The sequence below is a fragment of the Coptis chinensis genome, chromosome 6 (genome assembly GCF_015680905.1).
Source record: "Coptis chinensis isolate HL-2020 chromosome 6, ASM1568090v1, whole genome shotgun sequence".
Classification (NCBI taxonomy): domain Eukaryota; kingdom Viridiplantae; phylum Streptophyta; class Magnoliopsida; order Ranunculales; family Ranunculaceae; genus Coptis; species Coptis chinensis.
In genome coordinates this window covers 25,921,159-25,935,768 of record NC_141461.1, presented here as the reverse complement: position 1 = coordinate 25,935,768, position 14,610 = coordinate 25,921,159, and the positions used below count along the sequence as shown (strand labels likewise).

Sequence of the window (14,610 nt, the reverse complement as noted above, 5' to 3'; positions counted from 1 at the left end):
GAACCGGTGGTTGGGCTGTTTTTTTTTGTTTAATTGGTTGTTGTGTTTTGTGGTGATGTGTTGTGATGTTGGTTAGTGGTGTTTGAGTAGGTGAGGGCGGTCGAATAGGGGCTGTTGGAAGCTTCGATGGGCGTTAATGGCGGCATGAAGATTCCAGATCTAGTTTTGGTTGAAGATTTTAAATTTAAGAATTGAGTTTTTGGCTTTTGTAAAAGTTGTAGGGGTTCTCTTAAGGAGAAAAATCAGTGGGTTAAAAGGAGGAGGTGAGAGGTGGTGGCGATTTGGTGGCTGGTGGAGGAGAGAATTGGGGAAGAAGATGACACTGTTGACCGACTGGGCCTGGGGTTTGGGCTTGGGCCTTAGCAAGTTTAAATTGGTTGGGCCAAAACTTTATATTTATGTTGGGCCGGTTCTATTTCTTGCTGGACCGAAATCTAATTTAAGTGGTTGGGCCTTAGCTAGTTTAGAGTGTTTTGTTTGGGCCCTTTTCTATTTGTTTTGTATTTTGGACCAGTTTAATTAAGTTTTGTTTGGGCCTTTTCCAACTAGTTTTCTTTGGGCCGGTTTCTAATTTATATAGGTTGGTCCCCAATTGGGTCAGGTTGAATAATAAGTTGGTTTAGACTTTTGGGGCCGGGTTTTAAGGTTTGGGCTTGGCCAGTTGGGTCCGAACCATTACCTTGGTCATGAACCCATGAGCCATGCACCTTTGACCTTAGCCGTGAACCATGGCTATGACCATGAACCTGTTGAACATAGAAACGATAGTTTGACTTTGACAATGACAGTTTGACTTCGACCATGATGTGTTGACTTTGGCCATGACGTGTCAACTTTGACTTTGACCGTTGACTATTGACTGTTGACTTTGACCTTTGATCGTTGACTGTGGAATGTTGACTTTTTTTCCAGTTTTTCTCATATTTAAGAATATGGACAAATATAGTAATAAAATATTGTCGAAAATTATATAACGTTGTTTGTTATTATCTAATTAAGATTTGACATGAGTAGTGTGTAAAGCATATATATATTGGGCTTTGATTGTGGACTGTGGACTGTGGACTGTTTAATTGTGCTACATTTTATGTTGTACCTTGTATGGACAAATCAAATGCCAAAATGCTGTGGAAGCTTGTATAAATTTGGTGGTCATTATCTAATTAAGATTTGACGTTGATATTGTGACATTATATAATATGTGGGATATATATATTGAATGCAATAGTTTTGGAGACATAAATATATAAACACTCCATTATTTTATCTGTGAGATGCTAGTAGAGTATTTGTGGATATTTTCCACGGGATTGTGGTGTAGTGCAATAATATATTGGCACGTGACAGAATGAAAGTGATTATGAGATATAATTAAGATATTTTTAAATATTGTGGCGTAGTGCAATAATATATTGGCACGTGAAAGAATGAAAGTGGTTATGAGATATAATTAAGATATTTCTAAATATTGTGGTTTAATGTAATAAGGTATTTGACCTGCACATGATATAGTGGAATTATTATAAGTCATAAATGTATGACATTTGAATAAATTACGTAACGAAAATTCTAGAACCTAGCTACCACAACTCATGTGATTGGCCCTTCTGGCGTTTCAGTGAATCTGAATGGCCTTCGGGCGTAAGTAATGTGATTGGCCCTTCCGGCGTTTTGAATGAATCTGAATGGCCTCGGGCGTAAGTAATGTGATTGGCCCTTCCGGCGTTTGGTGAATTTGAATGGCCTTCGGTAAGCATAATGTGATTGGCCCTTCCGGCGTTTCGGTGAATCGAAATGGGCCCTTATGGCCTTCGGTGAATCGGAATCGTAAGATTGGCCCTTCCGGCGTTTCAAATTGAATCTGAATGGCCGGGGGTTAAGTAATGTGATTGGCCCTTCCGGGGCGTTTTCAGTTGAATTTGAATGGCCTTCGGGTTAAGTAATGTGATTGGCCCTTCCGGGCGCGTTTCGCTGAATCTGAATGGCCCTTTTCCGGGCGAGCCGAATAGTGTAGCTTGATTATTCCGTTCGCGAAAAATAGAACGAGACGCACGATATTTTATGCCGAATAGTGGCAGTACTTACATAATGACTTCCGTGTGAGGGTTACCTGGTGTGCGGCATCCCGCTCAGGGTAGTTACGCACGGAGTGGTACATTATGTAAGGGGAGGCATGTGGATGTACATGTTCGGCGTTGGGTAGCGATTGTGGTTGCCAGGAAAACTAGGTAAGACATAGATACGATGTGAATTTTAGGGACACACAAAGAAAGCCTTAATTAGTATAATTATGGTAATATGTTGGTAAATGATATATCTTTAAATAGATGATTGTATATGTTTAGCTGGTTAGTAGTTTAGTTAGAACCTAAGGCGCCTCGTGGAGGAATTAAATGCCTTTTTATTATGTGTATGGTATGTTGTATTAGTTGTTGGAAGTTAAGGCGCCTCAGTGGAGGAACTACCTGCCTTACCTATTGTAGTTAAGAATGTCGTATTAGTTGTTAGGAGTTAAGGCGCCTCAGGAACTAACTGCCTGATAGATTGTGTAAATATATGTATAAGTATATGTTGTATTTTAGAGCTACTCACACCATCATTTTTATAATGCTGACTCGATTTACATGTTTGCTTATCGGGTGTGTTCATTAAATGAGCATAGTTGATAAGTTTTGACAGGTTTAGTGTTGAAGAAGATTGGTTGCTACTTGTGGTTTGCGTTAGCGTTGCATTTCAAGATAGGCTTTGTTTTCCTTTGAGGTGATATAGATTTTCAGTTGAGATAAGGTTATTTGCATTTTTATTTGTTAATTTTTGTAATGAAGAGGACTCTTGTTTAAGTTAAAATTTTTATTGGTTTTTAATTATCCGCATATTTAAACTGTTTATGGGTTTTTTTGGAAGTGGAGAGTGCGTCACACCTCGAAAATCGAAGAGTCGGGAACAAATAATGTTTTTCCGAATTCTGTCGAAATTCGGGGTGTGACATAGTATATATGCTAATAGATTGTGGCCCTATTAGTTATTACGTGTTGTAATGACCCATTCAGTAAGAATATAATTCACGACAAAAAAATCTTGACTGAGATGAAAAAAAAATTGAAAATAAAATTGTGTAAGGATGTTAATTATTTGAAAAAAAACACCCGAGTAGACTAGTGGCTTAGTGAGAAAATATAGAGTGATCAATGACAAATTGTTGTGTGTGTGTATTTTTTTTGGGGGTGGGGGTGGGGGTGGGGCTGAGCAAAATCTAGCAAAGGAGATTGTTGGTACAGTGATTAAATATTAAATAATAAGTTGTAACGCCCATATTTAAAATACGTATTTATTTATTTATTAATTAATTTATTTATTTATTTAAAATTGGTTGGATTGGATTTGGGATATGTGGGCCTGGTTTCTGGGCCCGAGTCTATGTTGGGCTTGGGTTTCAAACCCAAGTATATATTCGTATTGTTATGGAGAATAGGGTTCTTAGATAATAAAATAATAAAAATGGAGGTGGCTTGTTTGCTCGATCGTTGGAGCGCGACGACTCGGACTAGGAGGAATTCGTAGGAGCTGTTAATACAGGTGAGTAGTTAGTTTTTCTACTTCACCGGTATACAGAAACAGTTTTACTGCCCAATGTTTTCACTCAGTTTTACTGTTCATTCTTCTTCGTCATGTCTTGTTATTATTAAACTGGTTAGATATTAGTATATTGTTTTGGTTATTATTGAAACTGTCCGAACTGTTGGAACTCGGAAGAAGTTGCCAATGGCGGCGCGAGACAGAGAAGTCGTCTCTGTATACTGGTTGAGCTTTTATTATGTTTTATATGTGGTGGGTTGGTTGGACGTAGGATTGGTTCTAATAGGATTGGTCGGAGTGGGAGGTTTGAATGTTAAAATTGGATGGGGCTGTCGAAGCTTTGTATCCGGCAGTAAAGGCGTCGTCTGTCCTGATGCGGTTTGAAATCATGTTGTTTTGATTCTAAATTCGTCGGCTTGGAAGGGATCGTTGGTGATGGGGTAATGTAGTGTGTGTGTGGGGGATGTTAATGGTGTCCGTTTGAGGTGTAGAAGCCATTAATGGTGGCCAGAAATTTCCCAGATCTAGTTTTGGTGAAGATTGGGAATTTAAGAATTGAGGATTTCGCGTTTATTAAAGTGGTAGGGGTTTTTACCCTCTTCATTTCAGTATGTTGGGAGTGGTGGCGATCGGAACTGGTGGTGGCCGATTTGGTGGCTAGTGCGCTAGTGAGAGTGGGGGAAATCGAGTTTGAGGGTATCGAAATGTTGGGTTTTAATGGGGTTGCAAAACCGAACTGTTTCGGTTTGTTGAGTAGTGCCGGTGGATGGTTGACGGTGGTCGATCTGGCGGTGGAGGAAGAGAACTGATGGAGAAGATGACCCTATTTGGGCTTGGGCTTTAAAGCTTTGGTTTATTTGGGGCCCGATGTTATTTTGTTTTGGTTGGGCCGGTTTTAATATAAGTTTTTGGGCCTAAACACTAGTTAGTTGTTGGACCGGATTAATCTTTTGTTTAGGACCAGTTTAGTTTAAGTTGTGGACTAGTTTTAGTTTAAGTGTTGGGCCGGTTTCAGTTTAATTCTCTGTGGTGAATCTATTTGTGTTTTGAGCCAGTTTCATATCTTTTGTTTGGGCCAGTTCTATCTTTGTTCGGACCGGTCCATATAACATAAAATAGATCTATTTGGGTCTTTAAATGTTTAGACTTTTATGGCCGGGTTCTAAGGTTTGGGTTTGGCTTGGCTAGTTGGGTCCGAACCATTGCCTTAGTCACGAGCCCATGAGCCATGCACCTTTAACCTTAGCCACGAACCATGGCTATGACCATGAACCTGTTGAACATGGAAACGACAGTTTGAATTTGATAATGACGTGTTGACTTTGACTTTGACTGTTGACTTTGACCGTTGACTGTGGAATGTTGATTTTTTCCAGTTTTTCACATATTTAAGAATATGGACAAATGTAGTAATAAAATATTGTCGGATATTGTATAACTTTGTTTGTCATTATCTAATTAAGATTTGATGTGAGTAGTGTGTAAAGAATATAAGATTGACATGTAACAAGAGGGAAATTCTTATAAGACTTAGATATATACGTTTAGGAGAATTAAACTAAAGATGGACTTAGATTCATAGACTTTAGTATTGGGCTTTGAGGGTGACTTAAGTTCACATAAATATATTGAACGAATAGATTTCATGATTGATTATTATTATGAGTTGCTACTTAAATGAATTGTAGTATGTATGAAGGCTGAGATATTCCATATGGTGTAGTGCAATATATAATTGGCACGGGAAATAATAAGTTTCGAGATTTGATATAGAGATATTTGGATATCGTGTAATGAATAGTATTGGCACGTGATAATGTGAATTGTATTATAACGAGAAACATTGAGCTTCAGTACAATTAAGTATACTGGTATGGGATAGAATAAGAATTATTCTGAGATATATATGTATGACACTTGAATAAATTACGTAACGAAAATCCTAGAACCTAGCTACCACAACTCATGTGATTTGGCCCTAGTGATGGGCGTATGTGATATGATTGGCCCTTCGGGCATTTCAGTGAATCTGAATGGCCCTTCTGGCGTAAGTAATGTGATTGGCCCTTCTGGTGTTTCAGTGAAGCTGAATGACCTTTTTGGCGTAGCCGAACGGTGACTTGATTATTCCGTTCGCAAAATTAGAACGAGACGCTGCGATATTTTATGCCGAATAGTGGCAGTACTTACATAATGGCTTTCGTGTGAGGGTTACCTGGTGTGCGGCATCCCGCTCAGGGTAGTGGTTCATTATGTGAGGGGAGGCATGTGGATGTACATATTCGGTGTTGGGAAGCGATTGTGGTAGCCAGGGAAACTAGGTAAGACATAGATACGACGTGATTTTAGGGACATGCAAAGAAAGCCTTAAATAATATAATTATGGTAATGTGTTGGTTAATGATGTATCTTTAGATAGATGATTGCATATGGTTTTCGCGAAGTAGTGGGTCAAACTAATTACTCAAGCGAGATGACCCCACTGTCCATTGAGCATGAAATACGGGTAAGTATAGAATATGCATCGGGTTATTAATTTAGTTTGAACTAAAAGCCTTGTGGAGGAACTAAATGCCTTTTATTATGCGTATGGTTTGTTGTGTGGTTAGTGGGAAGTTAAGGCGCTCTCAAATTGGAGGAACTATCCGCCTTTACTTATTGTAGTTAAGAATGTCGTATTAGTTGTTGGAAGTTAAGGCACCCGGTGGAGGAACTAAGCGCCTTATGAATGTGTATGTGTATGTATAAGTATATGTTGTATTCTAGAGCTACTCACACCAAGATTTTTATAATCAACCCGATTTGCATGTTTGCTTATCGGGTGTGTTCATTAAATGAACATAGTTGATAAGTCTTGACAGGTTTAGTGTTGAAGAAGGTTGGTTGCTGCTTGTGGTTTGTATTAGCGTCGCATTCATGATATGTTTTGTTTTCCCTTAAGGTGTAATAGATTTTCAGTTGAGACAATGTTATTTGTATTTTCATTTGTAATTTTAAATAAAGAGTTATTGAAAAGAGATTTGTAACCTAATCTTATTTGTGAATTTTTGTAATGATGATGACTTTTGTTTAATTGAAATTTTTATTGGTTTTTAATTATCTGCATATTTAAACTGTTTATGTGTTTTTGGAAGTGGAGAGTGCGTCACACCTCGAAGATCGAAGAGTTGGGAACAAATATTGTTTTTTCGAATTCTGTCGAAATTCGGAGTGTGACATAAGTAGTGATAATAACTATTTATAATTTTTTGTATAGAATGTTGAAGGTACGCCAAGTTGTACCTTGGGGCCTCTGACTCCGCCACTGGGCGTAGACGCGTGCCACTTAACTAATACTATTGATGAGTATATGCATGGAATATTATTTACTACTAGGGTATGCCCGTGCCTACTGACCATAGGAGGCCTCGATCCGCTTCTCGTACTTACCGCCACACTCGTCGACTAATTGTCACGCTTCAAACAAGAAGGCGCGATCTTAAAGTAAAAATATTCGACACAACAACTCAATTTATAAGCCCAGCCACAAGGCCATCCCAATTGCCCATTATCTATAAGCCCAACAGTTTATGGGCTAACCCTACAATTTATAAAGCCCAGCACCATGAATTGTTGACTTTTGGTTGATTTTTGGACAGATGTCATGGTATTGATTACACTTAACAAAATTATACATACCCTCCAAACACTTGGATCGGCCATGTCCTAAAAGACAATGACAACCACTATATGAAGACCCTATGGGCCCCACATTATTGCTTTTTATTATATAGATTGAAAAGAAGAATAATAAGAATATAAAGGACGAGCAAACTTAAAAGTTCAAACAACCACACCCACCTAAGGCAACGCAAGCAAATGCATTTGTCGTAATAAATTATATTCGACTGGTTTCTGGCCTAGGCACGTTGTTTTTTAAATAAGATATAAAAACTTGAAAGAAGTGTGGTGCGAAAGATATTTGACTTTAACAATACAGAAAGAAAAATAAAAAAAATTAAATATATAGAGCCCACACAATAGATAAAAATCTTTAAAAAAAAAAAATTGTTGGTTTGTTGTGTTTGCCACGGAACCGGCTCAAACATCTACGCCCCATTATAATGTAGAATTGATTATTCTTGTCAAAATTAAATTATGAAGTAAGTCGTCAACATCATTTGACATTGAATTAGTGGGGCCTATTAATTTTCAAACAAGCAAGGGTAATCCAAAAATATCCCCAAAATAAGCAATAGAAGAGTGTGTGTGCAAGCATTTTCTTCTCTAAATTTGATTCAGAGCCTCGTTATCTATTCATTTATCTTCTTCCACTTGGAAATCTCGTCGTGTAGTGAAATGGGTCTCTTTTGTTTTACTTCACACGCAAATCAAGAAATGCAGAAAATATCAACTAGTCTTTTTAAGTTGCATTCATTTTTCCCGCTCTATACAAAAGAATGAATGAAGGTTTGCCTCTGTTTCTTCTAACTCTTCGAATGGTTATCAACCAATACGAAACTTTTTTCCTAATACTATATTTCTTATGTTTTGTTGCAGTGTTATGTTACCTCGTTTCTTTCCAGTGATCAGTAGTTATGAACACCAGAGCTAGAACTACGTTGCAGACTATGAAAGCTCCCTTGATACATGCAAAAGTAGGCTTCTTTTGACCGTGTTTCGATTCCGGTGTTTTTTTTTTGTTGGAAAATTTGTCTGAATTGTGATTAACACGGTCAAATTCTGTAATGGGTATCAGTTGAATTGTGTAATGGAATTTTGATGTTGATCTGAAATATTGGTTTTTTTTTAGAAGGAGAAGATGGAGAAGAAGGAGAACAATAGATTCATTGATGCCGAGAAATCAACAACGAATCGACAAAAATCAAGCAGAGATAGGAAAATGGCATTAGCGCAAGATGTAAGCATTTTCTTTCCTTATATGTTCTGTAATTTGATTTGCTTTTAGAGTCTGTTTCGATTAACAATTTAACATGTTTTGTTTTAATTTCTATTGAATAGGTTGATAAGTTAAAGAAGAAGCTTAGACATGAAGAGAATGTACATAGAGCCTTGGAGAGAGCTTTTACTAGACCATTGGGCGCTTTACCTCGTCTTCCTCCATATCTTCCTCACAATGTTAGTCTCACTGCATCTTATTAATTCAATAATTTACTTGTTATTTCTTTCAGTTCTGTATGATTGATTTGCAATTTTAATCATAATGAGAAGATGAGGATGTTGACTATTTTTGCTATAAGAATCTAATGTTGTTTCATTTGCTTTATTGAAGACATTAGAGCTTCTTGCCGAAGTAGCTGTTTTGGAAGAGGAAGTTGTTAGGCTTGAAGAACAGGTTGTAAATTTCAGACATGGCCTTTATCAGGAAGCTGTCAACGTTTCATCATCCAAGAGAACCATGAACAACGAAGCAGATATTCCTGCCTCATACCAATGTAGAAATTCCAAAGAGAGCCAACACAAATCGTCCTTGCAAGTTGAAGGCAATTTAGCAACCTCTACTGCAAGAGCTCTACCTACTACAACGAAAGATCCTTCATGTTCAGTGCAATTGTCTTCCGCGCCCATTTTGGATCGAATTGGGGATTGTTCTGATAGACCAGTGGTTGGGAAGAAGTCCCCCGAAAAGCCCAGTTCCAGTTCATCATCTTCAGAAGATGGAAGGGGGAAAGAGAATAAATCCTACCCTAACTCTACAAGGAACCATAAACAATCTCCAAAAGAGCCAAGATCAAGAATCAGAACTCCAGTGAAGAAGCCTTCTACAGAGCCTAGATTGATAAGAAAACATTTAAAGCTTCATAAATTAGAGGTGCCAATCGAATGTTGATAACCTCTTCGGAAGTTTTTCTATTTATTATTTTTTGTGATGTTGTTCATGGTTTTTACAATTCCAGCTTGAGGGAAGATCAGAAGATAACTTCTCGGCTGTTCCCATCGAAAGAGTATCTGAAGGAGAAAGCAGCAGCCCGAACAAACTATCAGAGGATGTACTGAAGTGCTTGTCAAGCATTTTTTTAAGGATGAGTACATCGAAGAACAAAGGAATGCAGTCAGATTTGTCTCCTTCCTTATTTGGATTGAATACAGATGAAAATTGTGAAGAGACAGAATTTCGAGATCCATATGGTATCTGTAAGGAATTCGGGAAGAGAGATATTGGCCCATATAAGCATCTTCATGCAGTTGATGCAAGTTCTATTGCTCCTAGACAAAGAACAAGCTCTTTCTTTCTCTTAAGGAGACTGAAGTAAGTCTTTTGATTTCAAAATTTGAATTGCTTGCTCTCACATTTACATATCCTACTGCTTATAATAACATTTTTCTTAAATTGCCAGGCTTCTACTCGTGAAGCTTGCATTGGCTGACCTACAGGGTCTTACTCCACAGCAAAAGCTAGCATTCTGGATCAACATTTATAATTCCTGTGTGATGAATGTATGAGTGAAATCTTTCTATGACATTACTTTTTCAAATTTGACTAGATGTTTGAACTTTGAACTTTTTCTGTTTATTTCCAATGGACTTCATGTTAGGTCGATCATCTGTCGCCTTCATGAAATGTTCCATTTTACTTCCTATTTTTCAAATGATTGTTCAATGTTCTTCCAGGCATTCCTAGAGCATGGGATCCCCGAAAGTCCTCAAATGATCGTGGCACTGATGCAGAAGGTACATGGAAACTTAGATATTCAAATTTCGTGTTAGACTAGTGTATTCTTCTATAAAAGTTCAATCGTACTACTGGTTCTGTTTTTTATCATCTACAAAATGACATGAAAATTCCTGCATTCTTTGCTTTTATGAGATGATATTGAGGCTGTTTTGTGGATTGAATTAATTGATCTTCCCTGTAGGAAGGAGTTGAAGATAGTATATGCCACATTAGTAAATATCACCCCATCGTGCATTGTTCATGAGATCACTGCCAGTTGAAACTCTATCTTATTGAATCATCATAACTCTGAAAGATATGATATTCTCTTTGCAGTGTGGTTATAATCATTTTTCTCATGTTGAATAAGAGTGCAGAACCCACAATATGCACACAAAAATAGCATGTGTCCTTGTGTTTGTTACACTACATTAAGATCAAGAACAGAAATCGTAGATTTTTTATATTAGTAACGCAAAGACCGTAGCATATAATATATATCTTTGTAAGAGTTTAGTAATTAATCTAATCCTGAATTCCCCTATGCAGGGAATAATTAATGTTGGTGGACATTCACTGACTGCAATGACAATAGAGCATTTCATTTTAAGACTACCTTATCATTTAAAATACGTAAGTTGGTTACTGTCACCCTTTTGTTTTCCTGTACTCATGTGGTGGAATGTAGTCGATGCAGAGCAGAAGCCACAACTCTCTTTTTCATGCAATTCTAACCAAACACTCATTAATATATTTTTTTTCCCATTAGACCTGCTCAAAAGGTGCAAAGAATGATGAGCTAGCAGCACGGAGCATCTTTGGGCTGGAGTGGTCTGAACCTTTGGTTACATTTGCCCTCTCATGTGGAAGCTGGTCCTCTCCTGCTGTGAGTTTGCCTCATGATTTTTCTGTAGATTTATAAAGTTGTCCTCCCCTAGTATAATCTCTCTGGTACCTCCACTCGTACTGGAGTGGAAATTCTACACAAAAGCATAAGTTGTTACATTAACCACGCCAATTACTGAAATAAATATTCTTAAATGCAGGTGAGAGTGTACTCGGCATCTCAGGTTGAAAATGAGCTAGAAGCAGCAAAGAGAGACTACTTACAAGCTGCAGTTGGTTTTTCAAAATCAAAGATTGCGATCCCCAAGCTATTAGATTGGTATCTACTCGACTTTGCAAAGGACCTGAGTTACTTGCTGGATTGGATATGCTTACAGCTACCTAGTGAACTAAGAACTGAAGCAGTTAGGTATCTCGAGAAAGGAAGAACTGAAGAATTGGTAGGTGTCTTTCCATATGAGTTCCAATTCAGGTACCTTTTACACTCATAAAATGCTTTCTTCGTTAGGGTGTTGAAATGGAAATTTGTACACAACTATAGAAATAATTGTAGAAAGATATATAAAAGAGATCCATGTGTATATGTATTTGCGTAAGCAATGTTGTTTCTAATATAAGGTTTTTGGAGTTTGGGGTTGTAGTTGTTTTTATGGATAGTTTTACAGGGAAGAGCTTTATATTTGGATAATATTACTAGTTGCTATAGTAAAACGCTGATAGAACCTGAAAATGTACTTTCTTTACAAAAAATGTGTACAAATTGCAGATGATGTCAAAATTGCCACTATAAAAAATATGAACTGCTACATATATAGGCTACTTCAATTTTGTCAACTCCAAACTAATGATCCGATCAATGTTTTTGATGTTGATGAACCGGAGTGCAACCCTGCTGACTTATATAGCTTCGTGTTGCTTCACTTAGATATGAATAGCTATTGTGGTCATTATTTCATTTATTTGTTACACTCGAGAGGATTTCACAAGAAACTGGAAATCAGGAGGTCTATGCCTGCAGATTAAGCTTGACATGACAATTGTGGACAGTAATATTTTTCACACAAGCTTTGAATGCTTAGCAATTAACACAGACATTGTATGCCAACAGTAACCGGTAAATATGGTTTGTGGCAAACATTTGGAATGTCCAAATGCGCCTATGTTCTATTTTGCTCCATTTCTGCATCATCCAGAACTGATTCATTACTTCATAGTAAATTTCACTCTGCTCTTCGTAGTAGACAGGTATTGCTTTCGCTGTTTTGTCTACCTGTATTAGAACCAGTACTCTTTCGCTTAGCTGTTTTTAAGTACAAGACTCAAGATTGACAGTGAAACAGAAGGTAGCAAAAGAGTTCCACAAAGAAAACTTATTGACAGCTAATTGGATTTGTTGTACACTTAGTGGGTGTTTGGTTCTCATTTTTTCAAAAAAGTATTTTTTCTTAAAAAACACTTTTATGAAAAAGTATTTATTCTAAAAACAGTTTTTCAATAAACATATTTGGTTGTGACTTTTTTTAAAAGCTATTTTATCAAATCAGATTTTACACTATGTTTCTCGATATATTTTCAAGATATCACAAGATAAATCACTAAAAGTCTAAAATATCCGGGGAGTTCATTTGCCTTTAGCTCCAAAAGTGTTTCGTTCAAAGAAAAATAGTTTTTTAACTTAAAAAACAAATTTTACCTAATTATCATAAAACAAGTTTTTGGGACCAAAAAATGTTTTTTGGATGAAAAACTATTTTTTTTTTAAATAGAAAACAAACACATTTATTTTTTCAAAAAATGTTTTTTCACTAATAAACACTTTTTAGCAATAAATAAATAGGATCCAAACACCCCCTAAAATTCTGTTGCTATCATTATGTTTGATCTGTAAAGTCCTTGTTTGAAGACCCATCACATGTGGACCACAGGATAAGGCATCAGTGTAATGACTCCAATGTACACTTTCATTAACATTATTTGGTACTTGGTCACTTACGATAGGCTTTCGTGAATTCTTTCTATAATTCATGTAGCTCCATAGTGTATGACTGTATGCATTATTGCCTGTAAGTTGTATCCTACATGACATGGAAATGATGGAAGTGTAAATCAACTCCAAACTTCACTTACCAAATGCTTCAATAATTTGTTCACATGGAAGTGGTTTAAGGAATCTCAGATTCTTAGTTATGAAGTAATACCAAATGGTAGGTAAGAAACTACAATCCGGGTTCTGTCAATGCTTCAGTTAGAGTAAAAGAGATTTGAAGTTTTGGAAAATATCCATGATGGAATAGCGTCGATCTTTGAATGACTTCATGTAAGAATATGATCCGGTTGAGCAACTCAAGCTGTTAGCATTTCACTTTCAGGAATGTTTGTAATAGACTTTCTAATGACTATAAAGCAGATCGAGTGAGCTTGTATGTGAAGACGATAATGCGTGCACCGATAAAATCCAACTTTGTTCTACTCGAGAAAGAGACAAATGCTTGAGTGTTCTGTTAGACAAATGGATTTGCACAAATCCATTGAGATATGAATAAATAATTTGTCTCCCAAGTTATCTCAAATTGAGATAAAATGAGTTTCCTTTGAAATAAAACTTAACGTGAGAAAAACCTTTTCGAAAGTGTGCACTGGTTCGAAACAGTGTATTATGCCGAAAATGTGCGATCTTTCGAAATGTGCATTGGTTCGAAACAGTGGATCATGTCGAAAAAGTGTGATATTTCGAAATAGGCACTGGTTCGAAACATTGTTTTATGCCGAAATTGTGTGTCCTTTCGAAACATGTGACTTTTCAAAAAGTTGTTTACTTTTTTTCAAGAGTTACTGTGTTGTTTCAAAGAAGCACTACTTACCTATAAATAGTGGATGAATTTAGAGAGAAAGACACCAGATCACACAGAGTTCTGATATTTCTCTTATCCCCCTGTTCTTAGTCAAATACTATGTTGTGTTCATTGATTCTATAGAATTGAAGTGCTAGTTTTCTATAGAAGGAAATTCGTTCTATCTTGGGAGACAGTTTTCGATCAACCTTCAAGCACCGTGAGGGGGAGGACATAGTGAATCTTCACTAGGCTCGGATTTAATTATTGGTAAATTAAGTTCATTAGTTGAACTAAAAGATTTGTTCATGATATATTTGTTATATCAATTTCATTTTCTTGTTTACTTAGCAATAAATATATTTTTGGAATAAGTTTCCTACATGTTCCACCGTCCAATATAGTCCCATTACAGATTTTTCATACTTGAGAAAAGAACAAGGTGGCTTTTCCAATTTGAAGAAAGGAACAAAACCAAATAGAGCATCCAACAATAATTTCGTGTAATCGTGTCACATCCTCACATACCACCAGCTTGAAACAAATACCCTATCAATAAGACATTTATGTTCATCACTACGTTAGTTCTATTTATAGAAACACTTAGAGCATCATCAACGCACTGTTATTTTTCATTTTCAATGTGACAATTAACAATTTATTTAGCAATTTTCGTCACCAACGCGTTGTCAAATCGTCGTT

General features: G+C 36.7%; 1 protein-coding gene across 1 annotated transcript; it reads left to right on the top strand.

Annotated features, from left to right (window-relative positions):
• Positions 1–7,885: 7,885 nt before the first annotated feature.
• On the top strand, positions 7,886–11,707 carry LOC147492343 (uncharacterized). Its single transcript, XM_086566794.1, has 11 exons — positions 7,886–8,025; positions 8,116–8,213; positions 8,369–8,476; positions 8,578–8,694; positions 8,849–9,388; positions 9,474–9,826; positions 9,915–10,014; positions 10,189–10,248; positions 10,781–10,864; positions 11,001–11,117; positions 11,278–11,707. Exons 2-11 carry the CDS (start codon positions 8,154–8,156, stop codon positions 11,566–11,568), a joined length of 1,830 nt encoding a protein of 609 aa, XP_086422920.1. The 5' UTR covers positions 7,886–8,025; positions 8,116–8,153; the 3' UTR covers positions 11,569–11,707.
• Positions 11,708–14,610: the final 2,903 nt, after the last annotated feature.

Bases quoted from the DNA above. Each gene is read 5' to 3' on its own strand.
- LOC147492343 (XM_086566794.1), top strand. From the start codon at position 8,154: ATGAACACCAGAGCTAGAACTACGTTGCAGACTATGAAAGCTCCCTTG. The intron at 8,477-8,577 runs GTAAGCATTTTC...TCTATTGAATAG, and splicing joins AAATGGCATTAGCGCAAGAT to GTTGATAAGTTAAAGAAGAA. The intron at 9,827-9,914 runs GTAAGTCTTTTG...TTAAATTGCCAG, and splicing joins TTTCTCTTAAGGAGACTGAA to GCTTCTACTCGTGAAGCTTG.